General features: G+C 39.0%; 1 protein-coding gene across 3 annotated transcripts; it reads left to right on the top strand.

Moving 5' to 3' along the window:
* Window positions 1-13111: 13111 nt before the first annotated feature.
* irx6a (iroquois homeobox 6a) lies at window positions 13112-18270 on the top strand. 3 transcript variants are annotated; one of them, XM_026173502.1, is made up of 7 exons: window positions 13112-13475; window positions 14619-14844; window positions 15599-15708; window positions 15942-16234; window positions 16368-17045; window positions 17278-17389; window positions 17709-18270. In XM_026173502.1, the coding sequence occupies exons 1-6, from the start codon at window positions 13462-13464 to the stop codon at window positions 17382-17384; spliced, it is 1428 nt and encodes a 475-aa protein (XP_026029287.1). In that variant the 5' UTR covers window positions 13112-13461; the 3' UTR covers window positions 17385-17389; window positions 17709-18270. The 3 variants fall into 3 exon arrangements, with proteins under 3 accessions (XP_026029287.1, XP_026029278.1, XP_026029294.1); XM_026173493.1 differs by having other exon boundaries at window positions 14569-14844; XM_026173509.1 differs by lacking the exon at window positions 14619-14844.
* Window positions 18271-23762: the final 5492 nt, after the last annotated feature.

The following is a 23762-nucleotide window of genomic DNA, read 5'->3' as shown; positions in this document are numbered from 1 at the left end:
AGTTTGCAGGCAGTAAATAAAGGGAAGGGAATCAATAGCAGTCAGTGATAAGGGGATAAAGCAGCTAAATATGAAATACTGCCTAACAAAATGGTATGGATTTCCAATGGGGCCATGTGACACAAGCTGCTTTGAAATGCAAATAGTAACTTATGCACATTGTCCTTCTCAGGCCTTGCAACCTATTGATCGGCTAAAACAAATTCTATTGATCATTGAATATTTAATGGCGATAATTAAATCTCTCATGGAGGTACTTACACCCCATTTCCAGTTTTTTATCTTCTTACTCAGGAGACCTGCCTTTGACTCACTAACGCTCTCAGGCTCTGTAAAGAACCACATGCAGCTAATTGCAATAAAACTGGGTATTGAGTTCATGTTGAGAATATTGTGTAGGTTGTTTCCTGTCAATCTGCATGTCCCAACAGGAAGAGAGCATTTCTCCTAAAAGTTTAAGGTGAAAATCACCTTGTAAAATTCTAAAGGATCTGGATAAGCAAATGTAGAACAATGTTCTTCTTGGTTGCAACATTTCAGTCAGTTAATGTACTAAGAATTATACACAATCTGTAGTAAATTTAGACAACAAAAGATAGAAAAACATATGCCTCCACAAAGATACAGAATAAAGGGTTTAGAAGGTGTTTGCAGAATGGAGTGCTTCTTCTTTTTGGGGCAGGTGAAGTAGATTTGGTGTAGATGTCATTCTAGTTTCACTGTGAGTTTGATACACTGTGGTGTCCTTCGCTGCCTTTATGAATCTTCTTATATAGAGATTTTTTTTTCATGCCACTATGATGTGAATAACTAGAGTTTATACCGTAGTTAGACAAATGTGTGTCTGTTCTGAATTAGAATTTTGATGTATATTGTTATGATGTGGTGTTTCTTTCTTTTCAATTACTTGAGTCAGCATTTGTTTAGTAGATAAAAATGCCATCTGAATGCTGCTTCAGAGTATTTAACTACTCTTTTGGAGAAAAAAGTTTACATAATGTCACAGCTTTTTTTAATTTGCCTGCATGGCTATGAAGTATCATCCGAAATTTATCAGAAATATTTCTTCTTAATCTTGCGTGTTGTAAGTTTTATTGATCTTTGTCCAAATATTTCCAAAAATAGGACAGATTTTAAGTGTGGCCTCAAACTTTAGACAACTCTGCATTTTTGTATGTTACTATTTCTTACAGTTCTGTTTTATCTTGTTTATTTAACTCCTTCAGTAAATACTAATTCTACTGTATAAAAAGAGCTAATTTGTAATTTGGCCAAAGTCCTGCTCGGATTTTCTTGCGGTATACCTAACTTCCCCCATTTATTCAGTGCAAGTATGCCTTCTGTACAAAAATGTACTGCGCATAGAAAACAGACGTTCTTCTGGTATGCATTGTGTTTTTCCAATAATAACAGGAAATGATACAAAACTATCTCTAAAACCACAATACATCATTTTGTTTTAATGTCTCTCGGCTGTTGAATAAACAAAGTGCAATGTAAAAAAATCCTGCTTTATAAAAATTCACTCTATTATGTACTTGTTATACAAGAATGAAATTCAGGTATCAGCGGTATAGGAGTATGTTAACCATCTGTGGCTTTTATATTACAAAGGACAAAGTTTAATACCCATGATGGCAAGTTGTTGCTCAAGCTCTCAGGCGCGTTGTCTCTTTGCTTTTCAGGAGCCACAAACTGTCCTCATACTGTTAGGGCACAAAAAAAATGCGAGAGAAAAAAAGTCTCCTTAATTGAGTGACATAATTTATTACATTAAAAGACTGGCAAACAGGAAAAGGTTGCTGTCAGGATAACATTAGAGGGCAGCTCTCATTGCATGGGCCAGTGTTAAACAAAGTGCCAATCAATAGCCCTTTTATTAGTGACCACAATCAATGTACCACTGACTCAGTGAGCCAATTAACGTTATCGATCACAGACGAAAGAGAAGAAGTGAAGGGGACGAGGGCAAAGTATTGAGATAGCAAAGAAAATAAAGGGGACGATAGGAGAGGACGAGCTGCAGTGCTTTCCTCAGGTCTTGTTTTCCTTCTCATCTGTAGGGAGGAGGAGGGGGAGGTTGGCTGTGGAGTGAGAAGACCAGATTCCCACCAAGTGAGAGGCCCCAGGGATCTGCAGCTGAAGACACCCTGACAGAAAGCAGAGGCCCACATATCTCCCAGGAGGAAGTGAGTATGTGTGTGTGTCTGTGTAGTAGTGGCAAGGAGTGGAGTTCAGGGGAAGCTGCTGCCCACCCTATACACCCACACTCTCGTGCACATCATTTACTAGCACGGGGGGTGAGCTGTACTGGGAAAGCAGCACTACTTGTCTTCTCACCGTTGGTTCTGAATAGTAATGAGGTCACAGCACTCTAAGGTCTCTGTGCATGCTCAGCTCCAACTTCCACTCCAAGTGGGTGACCAGTGTGCATGTGTGGGCCTGTATGTGTGTGACCGGCTTGGGGATGTACATTACATAATTTCCTAAGGTCTCTGTATGACACAAAAACTGCATGCGACATTAACAGTCAGGGATGCTGAATTTGTCTAAACTTCCCACTCATTACGAGGAACACTTTGGAACACGTTTACTCATGCAACAATATTTTTTTGTTTTTCTGATTACTTATGGATTCAGTCATCTTTACTCTATGTTATTCTCATAATTTGTGCAACAATAAGTTCACACCCTCACAATAGCACTGCTGATATTCAAGTACCCCTTGTATTTTCATTTGGTGTCCTGTTCCCAAAGAGAAAGGGGTCAGAAGGACATCTGCTTCATGTCAGCTGGCAGTATAGTACTTGTCTCAGGGGTTATCGGGCTCCCTCTATCAGGCTGTGGTTGGAACATGGACCTCTCCTTCCTGAAGGAAACCCTCCGAACCAGCGTGTCGACAGCTTGAGAAGGTGCGACGGAGAAAGAAAAGAGGAAAGTTTGGATGGGGCTGGAAGGAAGATGACAGAGGCAAGGATGAGTAGGAGAGAAATACAGCAAATTACTGTGGTTTTTTTTTAGATACGGTAGGACCAACACCCTGTATTGTATTGTAGTTTACCCTACTAAATTTTTCCATGTTACTTTGCTGATATTAATAAAAGGAAAGCCCAACAGAATATTTAAAATTATATTTTAGATGCTGAAGAAAACTCTCCATTTTAATTGTTGGTTTCAATGTATAAATAGAAAATGTGCACAATTAGTGATATTATTTATCACCATATCTATTTATTTTTATATAATTATCTGATGAGCATTTTTGGAAGTCCCTCCATAATGATAAAAGTTCCACATGTTGTCTATTTATCTGTAAGTCTGATCTTGTCAACTCACAGGACAAAATCCACGAAAGTTTAATATCAAGCTTCCAACAATACTGGAAAATAATAAGGGAAAAATACACATAATCTCATATATCTTACAACAGAAGTAGACATTACTCTTGCATTCACAAATGGTGAGTTAAGGAGCTGTTAATAATTAAATGGCATATTATTTATTGTCCTTGCCATTATGCTTTAAAGACCCATTAAACTTCAAAACTACTTCAGAATGAACATAACAAACTCAATATTGTTCTCACTGATGCTGTTCTGTCTTCTTTGTATTACTCTTTGTATTCATCTAGTGATGAGTACAATAACTGAAAGGCAGTACTTTAGCCTTTTGAGGATTCATTGATAGTCTATATGTCTACCATCAACTGGATTACATTAGTGCTGACAAAGATGGGGATAAAGGTAAGCAGAGAGAGAGACCAAGTATACTGTACTCCGTATATCCCCTCTTTGTGATTCAAGGTTTGCACTTCATCTGGACTGCTGTAGTGCCCCTGTGTGTATGCTACTTTTAAACTAAGTACAGAGACACGATAGTGGAAGAGAGAATGAGAATGTCATATACAGTATAACAGTGGTTGCCACACCACCTACCAAGATTGCACTTAGACAAGATAGTTGAAGTAAAGTCAAGGACTTAAAGGTCCGATAAGAAAAAAGAAGACAAAAGTAAGAGTGATTGAGAGAAAGAAGGAGAATGAAAAAAAGGCAATGCAGACAAGCTGCAGTATGTGAAAATACCGTTAGTGATGTGAAAGCTTCAGATGAAGTGGAGCGAAGTGAGCCCCAAAGCCAGGGCTAAGTGAGCAGATTAGAGAGACCGCACAGTGGTATCACTCTTCCACTGCATTTTCTGTCCCACTGGCAAAGGTCAAGCACGTACTACAGCCACACAGTGTACATACTGCAGGTATGTACACACAGTCATACAGACAAAAAAAAAGTGTTAATGAAAATAACATCACCAATTTGAGCCAATAAAAAGGCTCATGCTTGACACACAAATGGCAATGTGGCATATTGTAAAGTGGGTAGTTTCAATGACCCCTTTAACATTCTCAGCTCACATGGCTGCTTCTGCAAAACCAGGTATAAAATCTGTGCTGTTATCAGCCCCAGTGCGTTTGCATTTTACAAACCAGAGTAAAGGTATAGTTGTAATGCCATTCTTATTATCTCATTATGAGGAAACAGATTATTATGAGAAACCAATTACAATAGCATAAGAATTTAAAGGTTTCAATGCAAAATGTGTGTTGGCCGGCTTCTGACAAAATACTTGTAAGTTAAGCCCTGATGATAGACATTGCCCTGTGTTTCAACCAAAGGATTTAATCATTTCTTTAAAATGTGTATAATACTGTGTAGTTGAAAATGATTTTTGATACATAAGACAATGTTAGATATTATTTTCTTCATTCAGTACATCCACAGTGTTAACAGAACAATTTTTGTTTCACCACCACATGATCGAAAAGTGCTAAAGAACCCAGCTGACCCCCAGCTTGACAACCCTGGCTCAAGTTCCTTTTTCTTCAGTTTTATAGCTTCTATGCCTTGTTCTGGTGACAGTATGATCAAGTGCAAGAGGTTTCGTTACTTTTGTAATGTGTGAACTTTATATTAAAAATAATAATGACAAAATAATAGTGCAAATTATTTATTCTCACTTTTGCTGCTGCTAGGTAAAGCTGTTGCTCTAGTTTGTCACTGATGTACACTTCAATCTCTCTGTGTTCTTTCCCCTATTTAGCCTAGAGGTAGCACTGTATATTTACTCTCAACACCTTGGGGTGACATTACTGTGCTTGCTGCTGCTGCTGCTTGGAATTTAAGCTGCGCTCCTTACCAAAGAGCTGTGTTACAGCCCCCTTAGACACAGCCGGAGCCGATTTGTTTTCCCACAAGCAATGTAAACACAACACTTGTTGAAGGACCCTCATTCACCATATATTTAAAAGGAATACCTTGTCACCCCACCTTTGCCTCCTGCACCACTTTCTTTTCCATATTTTACTCCTTATCGTCCTCAGAATAAATAGCCTTGAAATAAGTAGAAGGCATGTCTACAATGTGGACATCCCAACTTCAAAATGTAAAACATCTTGAACTGAGCAGGGTAAGAGGATATAAAAAGGAGTATAAAAAGGAGCCAAGTTATATTTCAAGGATACTGGCTGCTGCTAAGACATGTTCAAGTTCATCCAGGAAATGGGGGTCTGTGGAGATCAGATCCAATCTTCTTGCTTTCTCCAAAGTAAGCTTGACAATCAGCAAATCAGAAATTAGCCTCAACATCTTAAAATAGAAACATGAGTAGCTGTTTTTCCCCCTTGTTTGCTGTAATCTGATGACGCATTCGCAATGAGGCCAAGGTCAGGGTGGATTCAGCAACCATGTACAAACTATTTTACTTGACCAAGCAAAAAGGCTAATCAAAGGTATATGATTTCATCTTCTCCACAGTTAAAAGACTCGTTTCATGTTGGCAAGCATGTCACATATGCTTTAAGTTGAATGGAGTCAGGCTGGGGGTGCCCCATTCTTTTTCCTTTCTTCTGCTCACAGAGCTTAAATTGGGACAGAAAACAAATCGGAATAACCACATGAGAATGCAAATCCAACTGATGAGGCTGAAACTGTAGGAAGCAAAAAGCGTAACATCATACTGGAAGATACTGGATTTTGGTTGTGTGAACTTGTGTTTTCCACTAAATATAAACAGGATTTGATTTTCTCTGCTTTCTTATAACCTTAAGATTGAAACATGGAATATTTTGTGTAACTTTCAGATGCAATAAATTCACCAAGGAAAAAAAAACATCCTCAGTTATGGGTAGAACTTCTTATATTGTTCTTGTAGAAGTTTTTGTATTTATACTGCATCACACTGGGAGTTTCTGAAACACTGTTTGTCAAGACCACATTCAAAAGATTTCAGATTTCTGTCCACAAATGCAATAATACACATCATTAGCTCTGCGGCCTGACACACTGTGGCTGAAGACAAAGACAAATGCTACAGGAAAAAAATTTTTTTTAGCTGCATCTGGATTTAGTTGGGAGTCAACCACTGACTAAGCAGCGATTTAAGAAGAGAGGGCTCAAACAACTGAACTTTCATTGGTAAAACTGTGATTTCCACCTTAGCTCTTGTTGTGACTTGGGCATCCATGCAACCCACACAAAAATCAATCTGGTACCAGTTAGTGCTGACTTGAAACACTTACCTGGGCATGAAATCAATCAGGCAGATTTTCATATACCTCTAGCAAAAGCAAAGGCTACTTGATTATGGTAACCAGCTGATTACTATGTGTCTTTGGCAAGCGGGGCAATCAAAACACACACACGCGCGCACACACACGCGCACACACGCGCGCGCACACACATATATCAATCAGTGTTTATCTGTACACTGTAATACAAGACTAATTCACCTCACTACACAGCTTTGCTCTTTGGCTTTAACCCTTCTATTGGTGTTTCATTGACCTATGGGAGTAAAATCAAAGAGGAGGCTTATAGGAAGAGAGACATTTCCCTGCATTCCACTGGGCTTCTGAACTTCCAGCTGAACTACGAGCATGTGTTAAATGCAACACTGATGTTATCAAAATTGACACTGCTATGTTACGAGAGAAAAGAGAGCAGCTCAGCATTCTCCATCACCATACACCCACGTTTTATGCACGCACAGCCACTGAAAAGTTCACAGCCCTAACTCGCTGCCAGGAACAGAAAAGAAAAATCCAAAACAATCTTTATTTATTTTTTTTATTCTTAAAGAAGAGCAAATCTAACTGTCAGCTCAGTGAGGATTATTTCACCATGGCTGGCTCCCCAACTTCCCCTCCCGTAATCCACCCAAAAAACTCTTGGTGAAGCCTTTCAAAACAATTTATGCAAACAAACATCAAGCTCAGCTATTTGTATTGGCACCATTTTGCAGTAAACCAGACTGAACCAGGACCAGATGGGGCTGGGCCTTTTTAGTCTCCATGTGGTGCAACACTAGCTCAGCAGACACACTCAACGAAGAGCTCTGTCTTTGTACTGAGGAGTGTTTCAATATTTATACCACGTTTCATCACTTCCCCCACTTCTAGGTCTGTATATGTATATATGTGATGGATTACAGCACGGACAGATAAAACCATAATGAATATATTGCAGCCATTTTGCTATTGTATCGTAATATTTTTTTCACAAATTTTAATTGTTTACATTGAATGCATCCTAACCCAGACCATGATTTATATGTGTTTGGCTACTTCAACAACAAGATAATACAATAATGTTGAAATCAATTTGGACAAGATTCCCTGCTGAGGATGTATGGCCATACATGAGAGAAAAGATGCCAACACATAGCATGACTGGTCCAGCGCTGACAGCAGTGGCTGTACTGCGGCCGGTAATTGGACTGACAGTAATAGGAACTGTCTTTCAGTCTCCGTGGGCCCTAGCAATAGGCCACAATGCTGCTGTGGATTTAGCAGCTGCAGTCAGATGGAAACCATGTAACAGCAGTTTACCCTGTCTTCCCTTTTCTTCCTATATTTGAACGCTGACATGATCATTTATGAGTTGAGTGAATTTCATGGCCCTTGGGCCCTTGATTCCTGGTCACACGCCAACATGCGATTTTAGAATACACGATTGTCAATGAGAAAATGAGCCCTCCATTCATCATTCCTGAAGAGTTTCTTTTTCTTTCCTTTTCTTCTTTTTTTGAAGATACATGTATTTACCCGGCAGCAGCACTTTGCTGCTGCTGGCCCTCTGCCTTGAGGGAAGGTTCGGTTAGAAGTCAGCACCCATCTCAACGAAGACCACACATACACGCACATGGGCATGATAGCAAGGTGTTAGCATAGAAATACTCCATATTATCAGTGGCTGAAGTGACATTTGTGATCATGACTATTTTCAAATTTCAAAGTTAATACACAAGAAAGCACAGATGTCGTATTGTTGCCATAGCATGCAGCAACATGGATACACAACACTTGCGAACAAGAGTTCACATGGACAAAAAGCCTAAGGCCTCCACATAAAAGCTGACACGAGGAAACATACACCATATGACTGACCTACAGCCTGCTTGTATACTCAAACATAGACCTCCTGATACCACGTGGAGAAAATAGATACTAATATTTCCCACTCTGTCCTTCTCTCTCCCTCGCTCTCTGCCTATCTCTCTCTCTCTCTTGCACACGTCTACACTCACACAAACTGTGTAACAAGGCTCTCTCTCCATAAGCAGTTATTTCCCAGAGTTACTGCCAGGACTCCCTCTCTCACTCAGTGACAAGCAACAAATCCCTGACACCACCACTGATGATAGCTTTACAGTAGAGCCTCAAGGGGACTCTGCCAGCCAGCACACACAAACAACACACATGCCTGCATATCCACACACTCCTTCTCTCTCACTCACTCACATATTGCATCCCGTGAGCCTCAGGGGCCTCTGAGACACAGGGCTCCCAACAAAAAAATTCAGAGGTTTTGTTTGACTTAAACATCTGAATACAAGCGATCAGCGTGGCAGTGGTACAAATGCAACACAAATTATGCTTGTCCATTCATGTACAGATTTAAATTCTTAAAAAACAAACAAACGACTATATGTGTAATTATAATCTTTCAAAATATATTTTGTTTTTAAACCCAAGGTACCAATCAAACTGTACCATACCACAGTGAGTGGCACTACTTATACAGTAATCAACGTTGTACTGTCATCACATGCAATTATCCTTTTCTTCTCTAGACCAGATTGATTTATTGAGACAATTGTCATGATGTTACACTCACCCTATGCCGTTCTTTCTCTGTTTGATGAAGCTTTAATGACTCCCTGTGCACACTGTAATTACTCGTCAACCCTGGAGATGTTTGTTTTAGTGTTAACCGACCACTGCTGTGACCATATCCTCCATGGGTCTATTATTTCTCATTACAATATTTATTACTTTTCCATCCATTTGGGTAATTTAACAATATTAATAATGGTTTTCATGGGGTACATTTGTGTGTATGCACTATATGTGTGTGTATGCAATAATTCCAGATCACAAGTGCCTTGGATTTATTGGCATATACCAATTTGGCTTTAATGAGATCACACACCTCCAGGTAGGTGCTGCTTCATCCTCTGCTTAACTCAGGGTTCTTCCTCCATCTCTCTGTCTGTCTGCCCTTATTACCATTTCATACACCCCTCTACCTCCACCACTACAGCCCCCAACCCCTCCTCCATCCTTCTCCTCCTCATCTGATGAAAAACCAGAAAGGCTTTGTGTGGTTCATTAAGTCAGCATAGGAAATGTATTAAGTAGGAGAAGAGGGCTGGGAGCTATTGAGTGTTGACTTAACCTTTAGAGTTTTTTTTTTTCCCAGTCGGTGATGCTTCTAATGGAGAATGCGTGTATTACTCAGTCTCATTAGTAACCACTTGGATCTGTCAGAACAAGATATAATGGAGCTTTGGGCTTGCTTATTGTTAAATAACGTGAGTGAATGAGCGTGAATGCCTTTGTCTGCTAGTAGTTAAATGTCCTGTTATATGACCAGTCAGGTCAAATGGTATGTCTACAAATTGCAACTGCCAGACTGTTTCAAGAAGTGACTTTGTTTTCCGTTGTTGTTGTTGTTTTGTTTTGTTGACAAAAACATCTATACCTGCATGATGCATAAACCCGGTAAGCATTTTATTTGTTCAGTACTATATTGGGAGTATTGGTTCTGTTGTTTCTTGACCCTCACGACTGTACTCCAGAATAGATTATGTTAATTTTAACACCATCATTCTGGGTCTGAATTAAACCCAGTGCTTGTGGACAAGGACAGGGGACTGAACATATAGACAGCTTACAAAGAAGCCGAAGAAAAACGGGTTTTTGATGTAAGAAGTTGCTTTTGTATCCCTACTATAGGTTTAACACTTCACCTTAAAATATATTTATGGAAAAAAGAATGAAATCTAAGAAATGACAGATGATAAAGGATAGAAACACTGTTACTATAACAGCATTTTAACTGCTAAAAAACTCTTGTTACCATGCGATTGCTAGGTAATCCAGACAGAAGAGTATAAAGAAATGGCCCAACATTTGGTTGTCACACAATTTAGAAGGTAGGGCACTGTGGCCAGTCTGCCATTGCAATTAGCATTCATTTCGGCTTTATTCAATGAGATCTACACTGACTACTAGGCATGCATTATGCATGAGACTGTCCATATGCACTAAGGCCATCATGCATGCCCTTGTAGAAACGCAATGACCACTGGCATGCAATTACATTTAACTTGTGCACGTTCTCTTATGTGCTCATTCTTCTCATTCTGGTTGTACAGGCTAAAATTGTGCATTCTCCTTATATACATTGTGATATTCGTCAGTAGTGAGGTAAAAATTATACATTTTACAAATTGATAACATCTGTTAGTCAAATCCTTATAAGTGTCCAGTTAAAACTATCTACAAATAAAACCTGGTATTCAGGAGGGGTTTTTTTTCCAGACAAACATAAGGCTTAAGTATTCTTTTAGATCTGTAGTTTTCTGATCATGATAAAAGTATATATATAAATATGGTTAGAGTAAGGAATATAAACAAGAATCTGCAAGTACGATTGCACTGACTTGTGCTCTACTACAGAGTAACTTGTATCCTTTATTAATTGCTTCCTCTATCCCTGATGATGACTGATTAAAAATAAATACATAAAAATGATGGCGGTGGAGTAGCAACAACTTTTTGGCTGCCTGTAGAAGTTGGGAAAACCTAACCTAATCTAACCTTCTAACATTTAATAAAACATTTCAAAACATCTAAAAATTGTACTGCCAAAAAGCTGAAAATATGGCTGTTTTACATATCTCTGTAAAAGCAGGCTGTCTGGATCTATAAGCATTGCTCACTCATCTGATTCATACCTCACTGTTTCATCAAAAATAATAAAACACTGTCATAATGGCCATTTCCTTTTTCTTCTTCCTCTGCAGTTTATCTTCTTTGTGTTTATGTCAAGAACGTAATGGAAATGGTGTTATGATATTGTGAAGTTCGTATATGTATTTGTTTTTTTAAATTGCTCGTTCAGTTCCCTTTTCTGTGAATTTTGACTCAAGAGAAAGAAATGAACACAAGTGACCCTGTGAGATGATGCTGAATTTGATGTAAATAATGATAAAATAAAATTTTGCAAAATATGATTTTAACAGGGGAAATAATAGCGGACTATGGTTTGTTATCCAATAAGTTTTTGCTGTAGCTTAGTGGCCTTTCAGAAGAAACGGGCACTTGTGTGGACAAAAGGCATCGTTTCTAAGACTTACTGTTGCCCGTGGGTGTTTAAAACGGCATTTCTCAAAGCCTGGACCGTGACAACTCCGACCATTTTATCTCTATGAAGAATCTCTAACAGGAGATCTTAATTTCCAGCACGTGGCTCTTTAGCGCCCCTTGGAGAGAAAGCCCGTAATCGCAGATGCGTCTCCTGGGGAGTCAAAGCCATTCATCAGCCAGGGAAATTAAAGGCACTGGAAAATTTGGCTCAAGGTATCAGTCGTGACAGCGGGAAACTTACACTTCTCTAGACAAGCAGAAATGGGCAGATCATATGACTCAGTTAGACCGATCACCTCTGTCACTGCCAACGCAAAAGTGGCGAGTGTAGAAGAGAAATAAACAGATCTCTTACCTACCGGTAACATCTCAACACACGAAAAGAGGGTAAAGCTTGTTTATGTTTATGGGAGAGAGTGAGACAACTGGTAATGGCTGAGCTCCTAATCTAATAAGGCTTAAAATTATTTCTAGTTTCATTCACTGTGAGGCAGCATCATTCCTTACCCATCTTTCAAGTGAGCATCATTCAATTAAAATGCAATTCTCGTCGCCCCATGCACGGATATTTAATTAGACTGGGGAGCACGGCTTCCAATGTCTTTTTTTCTAGCATAGCTCTTCGGATTTCACCTCTAAGGCATATTTTCACTCTGTTACTCGTTGGTTAAACAAGGGCATGTATCCATTTGTTAATTGATACAATTACGCATTACGCGTAATGGTCACGTAGGTCTCCAGGCGCGCATCAATCACTGGTCTATTGACCTGCCAAAAACCCCTCTAACCGTTCCTACTGGGACTGCCCCTCTCTCTAATAGAGAAAGATAGAAACATCATCGTCATTAACTCTGGGATGGACCTCTGGCCAAAGAGCCAGAAGCGAACAAAGGTCGAGATTTTAAAAAAAAAAAAAGTATTAGAGGTCCAGCCATCTATAGCTGTGATACACTGTAAATAATACAAAGCGTTTTAGGTATCAGTTTTATCTAAGCAGACAATAGTGCAGACTTTTCTAGTTTAGGCAACATGTGTTATTTCTATTTGTCTAGATAAAGTAAAAAAGTAATGAAATATCTCACAAGACACCCTAAACATCCCCGGTGTTTCTCTCTCTCTCTTTTCTAGTTTATTTAACTTCACAAAGGGTTTCCATATTGCATTGTTACAATTCAATAATAATGAACAGTGGTGCAATTTTCCGAGACTTTACCTCAGAAAATCGGTAAAGAATTCTATTACAAAAGCGAAACAAGGCTGTGTACAGTGCACCTTAAGAAAACCCTGTGTTGGACGTGATTGGCAAAGACATTATTCTATCCTTGGTACCCTGCCGTTCCGGGATTACAGTGACGTCACGCTGATACCCTTGCATGGATGAATGCTAAAGAACTATAGAGCCACAAATAATAGCACAAGCAGAGTCCATATCTTGGAAGACTTACGTTATCCTTTAAGCCTCCTTCAGCTAACACAACAACAATTTTTTTTTGCACTTAATGACGCTTAATTTCATTTCTTATTGGGTCCTTGGGGGGATTATTCATTCATATAAAACAATCTGCAGCTGGTGTCAGCCTAAAGTCTCCCTCCTATGAGTGAAGTCATCTATTATTGAGCGAAAGGCCGTGCGTGGAAATGTGTGTAAGACGGTGGATTTGAAGTAGAATTGGTTGCAATCGATCAAGGGTGAAGAATATTCCTGATGGTAACAAAAGAAGCAGCTATGTCTTTCTCGCAATTTGGATATCCCTACAATGCAACTTCACAGGTAAGACACTTTGCTTTTCATTTACCCTAAATATAGTGTATACAGAAACAAGACTAAATTCATATTTTTCCTTTATTTCACCAATAAGAAGGCGTTTAGTTTTTTGAGAAACATAAACGAAAGAGTGACTGCTTTGACAGTATTGACAGCTATTTTCGCGTGGAGCTTTTGTTGTTGAACCAAATATCGATACACACACACCCGTGTCCAATTACACTGAATTATGAATGAACTCACGTGTTTTTCTGATGACAATAGAGATGAATGTCACCTATCGCACACTATGAGGTGTAATTGGGCTGTTAAGCATGCTGTACACATAAGCAAACTTTCTGATGGAGTTGTTTTGACATGTAAGATTGGAGTATTTTCAAAGGCTTAAATCTTTATTAAACCGCTTTATTTACCTTTTTAATAAATTCTTATTGCTCCAAATGACAAGTTCGAAGAAGTTCAGGTCGATGAGGGGACAGAAGTTACTCCTGAAAAAGTTAACAGACAACTTCTCCGAGGACAACATTTTGACTTTTGGCAGAACGTAAACGTCAGATCGTTGCATTAACACTGATATTGGGACTTTGCTGCAACTGCATTTTGTTTATTTATACGGAAACATTTTTTTTTTTTTAATTCGGTGATAAAATGAAGCAGGTCACTTTTTCTTGTTCATCTTCATATCCGAAAACAACTATTTATGTCTTTTACATTCGCACGCAGTTTAAAGTAGTGAATTAAAACTGTTATTAAATTGTGGGGAGAAAAAAAGAAGACAATGACATTTTATATCTTATCGTTTTATTTTTCCCTGCGACCTACTTTCTATCATTTCACGGATTCTCTGAAAAGTGACTTACCTTGAATTAAGGCAGGTCACAAGTAAAGGCAACGACACCTGAATCGTGATCATTCAAGAGCAGCAAACGAAATCAGCTCACAATTACCGGTTGCTTTAACATTTTAAGATACTAAAGCAACTAGACTAAGGCTAAGATTTTTGCAGAGCATAGCCCAGTCACTTCAGAGTTGTCACAGACATCCACATGAGAGATGAAACAGCCAGTGACCATGTCTATCCACAATTCTCTTCATGCAGTTTTTCGTGTCGGCAAACCCCAGTACGACTTGCTGCGATTCGATTTCCAGGTCGGTCTCTGACGGGACAGGCAGCTCCCAGACTGCCGCTGCCGCCGCCGCTGCCTCCTTTTGCTGCCCGTCCTACGAGAACCGGCTCTTGGCAAGCAGCCGGACGGAGCTGAACGCAGCGCTGGGGATGTACAGCTCTCCCTACGCCGCAGCGGCCGCAGCCAGCCAGAACTACGCCAACTACTTCCCCTACAGCACCGACCCATCCGCTATCTACTCCACTCTGGTGGGCTCATTTGATGCGCAAAAGGGGGAGGGGGGGGGTCTCAGGCTGATCGATCAGCTAGGTTTATCAATTTATCTCACACTGCAAACATATCCGTCTCGATAAGTCTTTTAATCCAACGGCAGCTCTTGTCGCACTTCCCCTTCAAAGCAGCAAAAGAACGAGGAAAAAGAGACAGGTGAACGAGTCAAAGAGTCAAAAACGATTGATTTGAACAACATTTACTGTTAATTTAAAGTTAAACCCCCTTTTTGTGTTTTGTTTTAAAATATTGCCACTCGTTTCTGTAATTTTGGGGGTGGGGGGCATCAGATTCTTCAACTAGTAGAGCAAATTGTTTACTTTAAAAAAAGTAGAAGTTTGAGTTGTTGCAGTGCAGCTGAAACTTTTCTTTCTATTTCCGTCTATATTTAAAAAAAATAATTAAAGTTGACTGTCTATTTAAGTATTTTGCATTATGTCTAAAACAATATTGAACTAATATTATTAAAAAATGTTAACAACACTTGTTTTTGGACATCACATCATACTTCAAACACAATGAAAATACATATGTGACAAATCGATGTCATGTATGGGAAATCTTTTCTGCCTCTAATAACTCATAGTTTGAATCATTTGCTTGTTATTTATTAGCATGGAACTAAGATACTTTATACATGAAATAACTTTCAGATATCTTCAGAATGCTAACATATTTAATCTAAACTTTCAGAATGTTTATAATGTATAACAACCGCCTTCTCTTTTACAGAATCCACAGTATGACATTAAGGACAGCACAGGCACTTTACACTCTGGCATTACTCAAACTGCTGCGTACTATCCTTATGATCACTCACTGGGACAGTATCAATATGACAGGTAAGTTTTACATCATTAAAAACAACCATTCAATGGTGACACATTTAGATCTGAGGTCTGAGTCTAACTCTATAGTGGAACCTGGATCTGGTGAAACTGTATACATTTCAAACAACAGAGAGTAACAATAGAGGATACCTGAATTAGTAGTCTACTATATAATTTACCCTCTGCACTAATGGTGACTCTTTCCCTGGCTAAATGCGTGTGTGTGTATGTGTGTGTATTTCCAGGTACGGGACAGTAGATTTTAATGGCACAGCCAGAAGAAAGAACGCTACACGTGAAACCACCAGCACTCTGAAAACATGGTTGTATGAGCACCGCAAAAACCCCTACCCCACCAAGGGAGAGAAGATCATGTTAGCCATCATCACCAAAATGACACTCACTCAAGTATCCACCTGGTTCGCCAATGCCAGGAGAAGGCTTAAAAAGGAAAACAAGATGACCTGGTCACCAAAGAATAAGGCGAATGATGACAGGAAGGATGACCTTAAGAGTGAGCAAGACGGTGTTACCAAAGGTAATGATTTGCATTTTTTTTCTTGTTGGTAAAAAATGGTTTTCAAAGTTTAAAAATTATTTAATTGAATGTATTTATTATTTTTCCATGACAAACAGCATATTAAGAATATAAAACCTGTTCTTTCATGTAGATTCTAATGATTGCAAGGATGAAAAGGATTTACATCTGAGTGATCTGGAGGATATGGATGACGATGACTGTGACAAGTTGGACAGTGACTGTGAAAAGGTGGCATCGGATGAGCACGACCTCCAGAGGACCATGGCAGGATCTGGAGCACCTCAAAAAAGAGACTGCAGCTCTGAACTACACCTGAGTTTAACTAACAGCTTTCACTCTTTCCCTTGTGCCATCAAGAATGTCACCACCCTTCCTCCTCTCCCGGCTGACTTCCTGGATCCTGTAGTGTCCAAAGCACCCTCCTCAACCAGCCCAGCCGCAGGAACTGTGTCCTTGTCGCACTATGAAGCTTCAGATAAGCCACGGATTTGGTCTCTGGCTCGGACGGCAGCTTCGGGGGTCATTCTGAGCCCTCAGCAGCATGGCTCTGAACTGAGGACAGGAAACTCAACCGGAGACTGCCAGCTACAGAGCACCAGACTTATCGGGGCTCCCACTGGACAATGTGCAGGCATTAGAGGCCTTCATGAATCTAGCAGTGTCACCAATGTTGAGAGCCCCTTTTCAGAGGGCTCGTCCTTGCACTCAAAGGTCTATGGCACTAGCAGCTATGGTCCCAAGAGCCTCCAACTTCACTGTTCATCCTATGCTGCACTCCCAGACACATGTCAGTACTCCACCATTGAAGGTATGTCTATCTTTTACCTGCTGAGTTTCACATAACAGATAACATTGATGTTTGTCTTTTCATAATGAGCCACAAGCATACTGTTTTGAACACATTAATGTACACAAATAAAGCAAAACTTTCCATTTTTGTGTTCACAAACACAATTTATGAGTTACAAAGTGGTGAGGGACTTTCTGCCAACTTGTGCTTGAGGTAAGCTTCTTAGATGTGTTTTCACTTGGGTGTGCAGGATTCTCCAGTGGCAAAGCCGAGACACAGTCATCTGACCTCAGTGAAACCTGTGGGACCGTGCAGGGTGACAAGGTCACTGCTTTCAGACCAGTGATGAAGAGGTGAAGCAGGTGAGAGTCTGCACTGAAGTGGAAAAAAATCAGTGAAGTCATGACACACACATACAGCTTTTCACACAGAAAGAGAAGAGGCAAGTAAAAACATCAAACACTCACAAGAATGCAGTTACTCTTTCTCTTTTTGTTTATATGTTGCTTATTTTTATTTTATTTTTTCTATCAGATTAGTGTCAAATATCATTCATAAACTTGGTCAAAAGTATGTCAGTTCTTCTTATGCTCAACTTCTCTTTGGAAATGTTTCATACCATAAAGTTTTTTTCCTTCTATTTTGTGCGTTTTTTTCAATCCCTGCTGTTCTTCCTCCTAGATCGCTGGAAATATACCACAGTAACTATTGGGACATTTATTATGCACTAAATGACACACCGGCCAACTAGCGGCCTCAGAATGACACATGGGAACTACCTGGCGCTGCTGCAGTGTGAGCTGTCAAACTGTGGACGTGGCTATCATTTTGCACAACATTGTTTTTATGGTGTTAAAGACTTTATGCAAAAAATCTAGATGCAAATGTGTGAGACTGGCCGAATAAAAAAACGGCCGAATTTGTGTATGGCAATCGTGTAGTGTAGCAAACTTATTTATTTCTTTACGTATTTATTATTTTGTTATGTCGTCTGTTGGCTAATTATTTACCGTGTTTATTGATTGACTTTGTATCTCTTTTGAATATTTTGTTACAATTGTCTGTGGCTTCGTGTCATTTTGCCAGATGTAAAAAGAGAAAAGCTTGTCGGACTCAAAGCTGGCTATGAACGACTGGATCCGCTGTGGACTTGGAAATATGTTTTGTCCCTGTGTTAAAATGTGAGCTTCTCCTGTGTTTGCCATTCATGACATCTTTTCTAACAATACATTTTTTCCCAAGAGCTTTCGTTTTCTGTGCCGTGATTATTTATACAGCTTAACATCCAATCAGGCAATTAAAAAACATTTGCGTGTGCGGGTTTGATCAAAGTTTATCATCTTGACTCGATGTATAAAGCCGCTGCGCTGATGGAAGGTCATAATTCAGAGGAGGACGTGAGTGAAATCCACAAGTTGTGGAAGAAAGGGGACATCATCTCTCTATTGTCAGCATCTAATCAGAAGTGGCATCAAACACTTTGTTACTGTTCAGGCTAAGCAACGAGGGAGGAACATAGAATGAATGCTGCTTTGTCCCTTGTGAAGCGAGCCTCTGCACTAACTTACCATTGTGTTAATTAAAAGGTCATTTGTAGGATCAAACCCGGCAGAGAAATTCACATGGTCCCTCAAAGTCCCTTTGATTTGGATGTTTTGCCTATAGACCGTCTCGTTATGGCTTAACTCTTCTGCCTCTTGTACAGACAGCGGTATTAAGATGATCACTGTAGTGTATGATCCGTGTTGACGGTCCGAAAAAAGTTTTTTTTTGTTTTTGTTTTTTTTAATCTTCCTATTTCAAACTTTTAAAATCAAATACTTCTGTAGTAAAAGACGTAAGGTGCTGTGCGTATTTATTTTGCGCGTTACTCTTCCGAACAATGTTAAGAAATATTCAGCGTTACAATTCGAAAACGTGTTTTTTCTATGGAGACCACTCTAGAATAGTCTGAGATTAAGGAGAAAACGCATTTTAAATGATTCATATAGTTGTTTCAAATTTGCGAAACGCGTTTATCTGTAATATTACGTTGCAATTTCCTTCAGCGAAGTGAAAGAAGTTTTATTTTGTTTTGTTTCTGAGTTAATCTCCTGTCTTAATTCCTGAAAATCGTTATTACATGAGCAGGAAGAGATTTAGATATGACTGAATTTAATTCTATACCACCAGCGAAATAATACCTGTAGACCAAATAGCCTACAGTCCCGTCATTTGAGGTAGTACTTGTCGGATTATGCTTGTAATAAAAGTCTTTTCCGTATTAAGGCAATTCGGGCTCAGTTCATAGGCGCTGTGGTCACCCCATTTGTCCTTGGCCAATGGCGTAGCTGTCTGTAAATCCAGGAAAGTCTACATGATGAGGATGAGGAAGGTCAGGAATAATAACTTAGGCCTATTTAAAGTTTTTTTTCCAGTTCAATTTCCCTGCTCTGTGTTAATCTGACAGCCAATAAATGATTTGGCTGAAGTGAAAGCCAAAAACAAATATATTTCTATAGGCTTTAATATTTCTAGAAGATTTTAAATACAGACAAAGCTCCTTAAAGATCTGAGACCACTACAGCTGACCCACCAAAAAAGAAAAATAAAGGGGAAGCATGAAACTAACCACTGACATCCTTAAAAACTGAACATCACATACTTTCTACTAATGGTCACATATAATAGATCACATATGCATCCCGTAGGAGCTATATGAAATTCAGTGTAAACTTTATGTAAAGTTTTTTGAGCCAAGTTTTTTGAGCCAAGTTGCATGTTGCAAGTTGCAAGTTGCAAGTTGCAAGTTGCACTTCTTTAGGCTGACAACTGTAATACAAGACGTGTCAAGCTGCTAACAACTTCTCAACAGTAACAGTAACAGGACGATGCTCGCGATGGATTGCATTTACATTCAGAATGTAGGGTATGACATCAAATATTTACAATCACTTTTAATTAAACCACAGGCCGCAAAGGAAAGTGGCCTTATTCTACTGAAGGTAATGATACATGTGTGGTTGGATTAACAGCATGGCAATCTACCTGGTGGGGATAGATAATGGCCATTATGGGTTTATATAGCAGCATATGCCTGAAGCAGCTAACAGGTCAATTAGTCTGTCCTATACATAGAGTTTTACATATGGTGAAAGCAGCTGCACAGAGGAGATGCAGTCAAGGCATACATCAGCCAGCTGTAAATGGAAGCTGATCTGGATGACAGAAACTTCATTACTGCTATTGACATCTATTACATGGTAATGGTTGGGGTAGGTCTACTTGTATCTGTGTGTGCGTGAAGAGGGAGCTAATTATTATGATTATTAATACTAATAATAATAATAACAACGAGCCACACTGGCAGTAAGGATGAGTAAATAGGCATTTATCATATTTTTTGTTTTTGTTGCAAGGGGGAGGGGACCAACAAGATTTTCTTTTTGTTTGTCTGACATCTATTAATCTGAGGCGAGACATGAAATCTGTGGCAAACTACAGTGATACAGAATAATAAGTTCTTTAGGTGGGATATATGCACATATAAATCTCCCTAATACACGCGCTCCTCCTGGTAAATTACATTTTTCATCTGGGAGGGGCGAAATGGTATGTGGCTATGAGAACATGTTTGCATAATCCAAAACAGATTTTAGATAATCTGTGAAAGAGGCACAAATATGCAAAATAGAAAAACAAGCTAAGATAAACATGAACCCTTAAATAGGTTTGAAAATATCAATCTGTGACCATACTTGTCAGAGTGCTTCATTATAATCATTTGGCTTTTGCTATCAAACACTTCCACAAGTTTTTACACTGACCTTAATAACCCCACCCCAGCCCCACATTGGTCTTTTCTGTGCCAAGTTTCTGCTTGCGTCCTATGCTCTTTTCAAGTCAGCAGGCTAGATGACTCGCATTAATGGGCAAGTATTGTGTGAAGTTGGTAAGTTAGTATGTGGAGAAAAAGGAGAAGAACAAGCATTTTTAAGGCAAAGTCTGCTCCAGCCTAGCGATAATCCATTTCACTCCAGTATTGACAGTGACATGTAAAATTCCCATTTTGAGCAAACCAGAAAAACATAACTAATTTTAATAACTATTTAATTTACTTTTTATTTTATTTATTTATTTATTTTTTACTCAGCAAAGCCCATAAAAACCTGAGAGTATTTTAACAATGACTGTTGTATGTTCTACAAAATTAAGCTATAGGTCAATGTGGGTTAATTTCTGACAAAGCACCGTCAGGAACATCCATCACATGTGCACTTTACATTCAGGGCACTACTAATGAACATGGGTCTGCATGCGATGTAAGAGAGCATGAATTATTTTGACACTATATCAATGGCCTCTTTGTATAAATAGGAGCCATAACATTAACAACAACAACAACATTACAAACAATAATTTGCCCTCTAGTCTGACAAAAGAGCCAGCATGGAGGTGCCATTTGATGTGTCCCACGCTGGGCAGCTAGGGCTCATAAAACAAAGTCTTTGTAGCAATGGCTCAGAGTTCATACGAGGGGGACAATATACACACTTCATTACATTTCGTCAAAAGGCGCAATGAAATGTGTGTGGGACATTGTTTCTGTGCATGTCTCCCTCCATGGAATTTCAGATTGCTGATGTCGCTACAAGGTCTCTGCTAATGAGCTTTGTCAAAGACAATTAAAGACTTGGTGGAATGGCCAGTGAGGGGATGAAAAGCTGGCTTTGTGCAGTTTGGGTAGATGTTGCATTGCGACCCCTGATTCTTTCGGTACCCTGTGGTTGACCTGTGCTTCACGTCCAAAAACAGAGAAAAAAAGAAAAAAGAAAGAAATCCAGGCCTCTGTTGCATCATCAGTGCCATACTTGAGGCAATGTGATCTGCTTCAGCTCTCTTTTCCCTTTTCAAAAGTGTTCCCAACAGGATCCCAATGTACCAGACTAGATATTGAGCATGGCACAAACTGATATTAGTGCTGCCATTTCCCAGGGCCGTGATTCTTTTGTAGACCTCATTTCACTTTTCCAAAGAGGGGTCTTCAAGTCTACTCTGGGTTGTTGAGTGTGGGAAAGCTGATGAGAGGCAATAGTTTCTGTTTCATCTCTTATCTCAGTTCACTGACAATCTGTTACTGCTTAATTGAATAGTGTGGAATAGTGAGGTTGCCCCCCCCCCCAGCTCAAGTGATACTACACTACGAAGGTAAGAGTCTCACAGTAACAAAGCTTTACATCTTTGCTTTCATGGCTTCTCCTGCTTGTCTAGTGATTCTCCCTTGGTGTCGGTTACACTGCTAAACCAATGGGCAAGGTCAGTCTAATACCCATGATCCACTAGTAATACAGGAAAGAGTGCAAGTGGTACTGAGGGAATAATATGAGCTAAGAAGCCAAGTCAGATATCATGAGGTGGGAAAAAAATGAAATCAACCTTATTAAATTCTGGTAGAAGAAGTGCTTTAGTGTGTATGCATGTGTATTGCACCTATAGAATGCAAAACCTGTGTGTCCTTGTTCCTGTTATCTTCATTGTTGTTTTATGTTTGTCTGCTGGCCTGGCAGTTTTCTTTTTCTGACCTTAGCTCAGCATCACCAACATTAGAATAATCTTCTGTGCCATTTTAATGCCCTTTAATCATCCTCCACATCTCATTTTTTTAATCTCATGCTCTCCTTCTGTTTTTCTTCCTCTTTATGTTTGGCATCTGTTGGCCTTTTGTGCCTGCTGTTGACTTTTAAACAAGGTCCCTAATTCAAGAGTCTATAAAAGCCATGTAATAGCAGAAAATATAACACTAATTTTAGATATGAATCACAATATAGGTGTACATTTCTTTGAAGCACATGAAAGAATATTTAGGCATCCTTTGCTAGGCTGACAGATGCTCATGGAGTCTTCATCACTCTAGGTTTATATTACACTCCATAACATCTTTCTGCAATAGCCTATCTGAGCTTTGATCTCCTATAAAAAAGGTAAAGAAAAATCATAACAGTCACACTTTTAAGGTACATATTCATGTTTGATTTTGAGTGAATCTAATTAGTTCCTTCATGCATCATTTTCCAGCAGACACGATGTGACAAACTGCTCAGTATCACTTGCAGAAGGGCTTAAAGTTTATGACCAAATGGATAAAAAAAAAAGATTTCCCCAGTTTTTGGATGGCCTAATAAGCTAAATATTAAACTTAATTTTACTAGCTAGACAGAAACATGACAGCAAACAATGAATGAATAAAAAATTGACATTAAGTTATTCAACATTAAATTAGGTGAGTGATCTCTGACAACTAACATGAAGAGACAATGAGAATTTATTAGCTTGTGTATATGGTGTTGTCTTTGTATTTGACTGTAATTTTTTTTTCTACCTTTTAGATAGTGTTTAGATAGTGAACGTGTTTTGTTAGTTGATCTACCTGCGCAAAAAGTAAAGCAACTGTAACCTTTAACCTATTGTGAAGCTAGGGTCAAATATACATAAAGTTATATTAACACAGTGAGAAAAAAAGTTTTAAATTACACTCCTGGTGCCAGAAGTAATCCGTCTTTTAGATGAGATTTCACTATAATAAAAATCTGTTTTGTTTCTTTAAAAAAACAACAACTCTAGAACAACCTATACAGAGACATGTTTTCAAGTTTTCATTACATGAACACAAACTACACACCTTGTCAAACTTTTTTTTTTTAAGGATAAAGCAGGATACGCTGTAGAAAGTCACAATATGTTCTTTTTTGCTGCGCT

This window comes from Astatotilapia calliptera, chromosome 1, assembly GCF_900246225.1.
Source record: "Astatotilapia calliptera chromosome 1, fAstCal1.2, whole genome shotgun sequence".
Lineage (NCBI taxonomy): Eukaryota > Metazoa > Chordata > Actinopteri > Cichliformes > Cichlidae > Astatotilapia > Astatotilapia calliptera.
Note: the sequence above shows the minus strand (reverse complement) of the source record. Positions and strands in the feature narration are given on the sequence as shown.

What these genes read in the sequence shown, in the direction of transcription:
- irx6a (XM_026173493.1), top strand. Translation starts at nt 13,410, where the DNA reads ATGGTAACAAAAGAAGCAGCTATGTCTTTCTCGCAATTTGGATATCCC. An exon ending in GGACAGTATCAATATGACAG is followed by an intron (nt 15,709 to 15,941) that starts GTAAGTTTTACA and finishes GTGTATTTCCAG; the next exon opens with GTACGGGACAGTAGATTTTA. An exon ending in TCAGTACTCCACCATTGAAG is followed by an intron (nt 17,046 to 17,277) that starts GTATGTCTATCT and finishes TTGGGTGTGCAG; the next exon opens with GATTCTCCAGTGGCAAAGCC.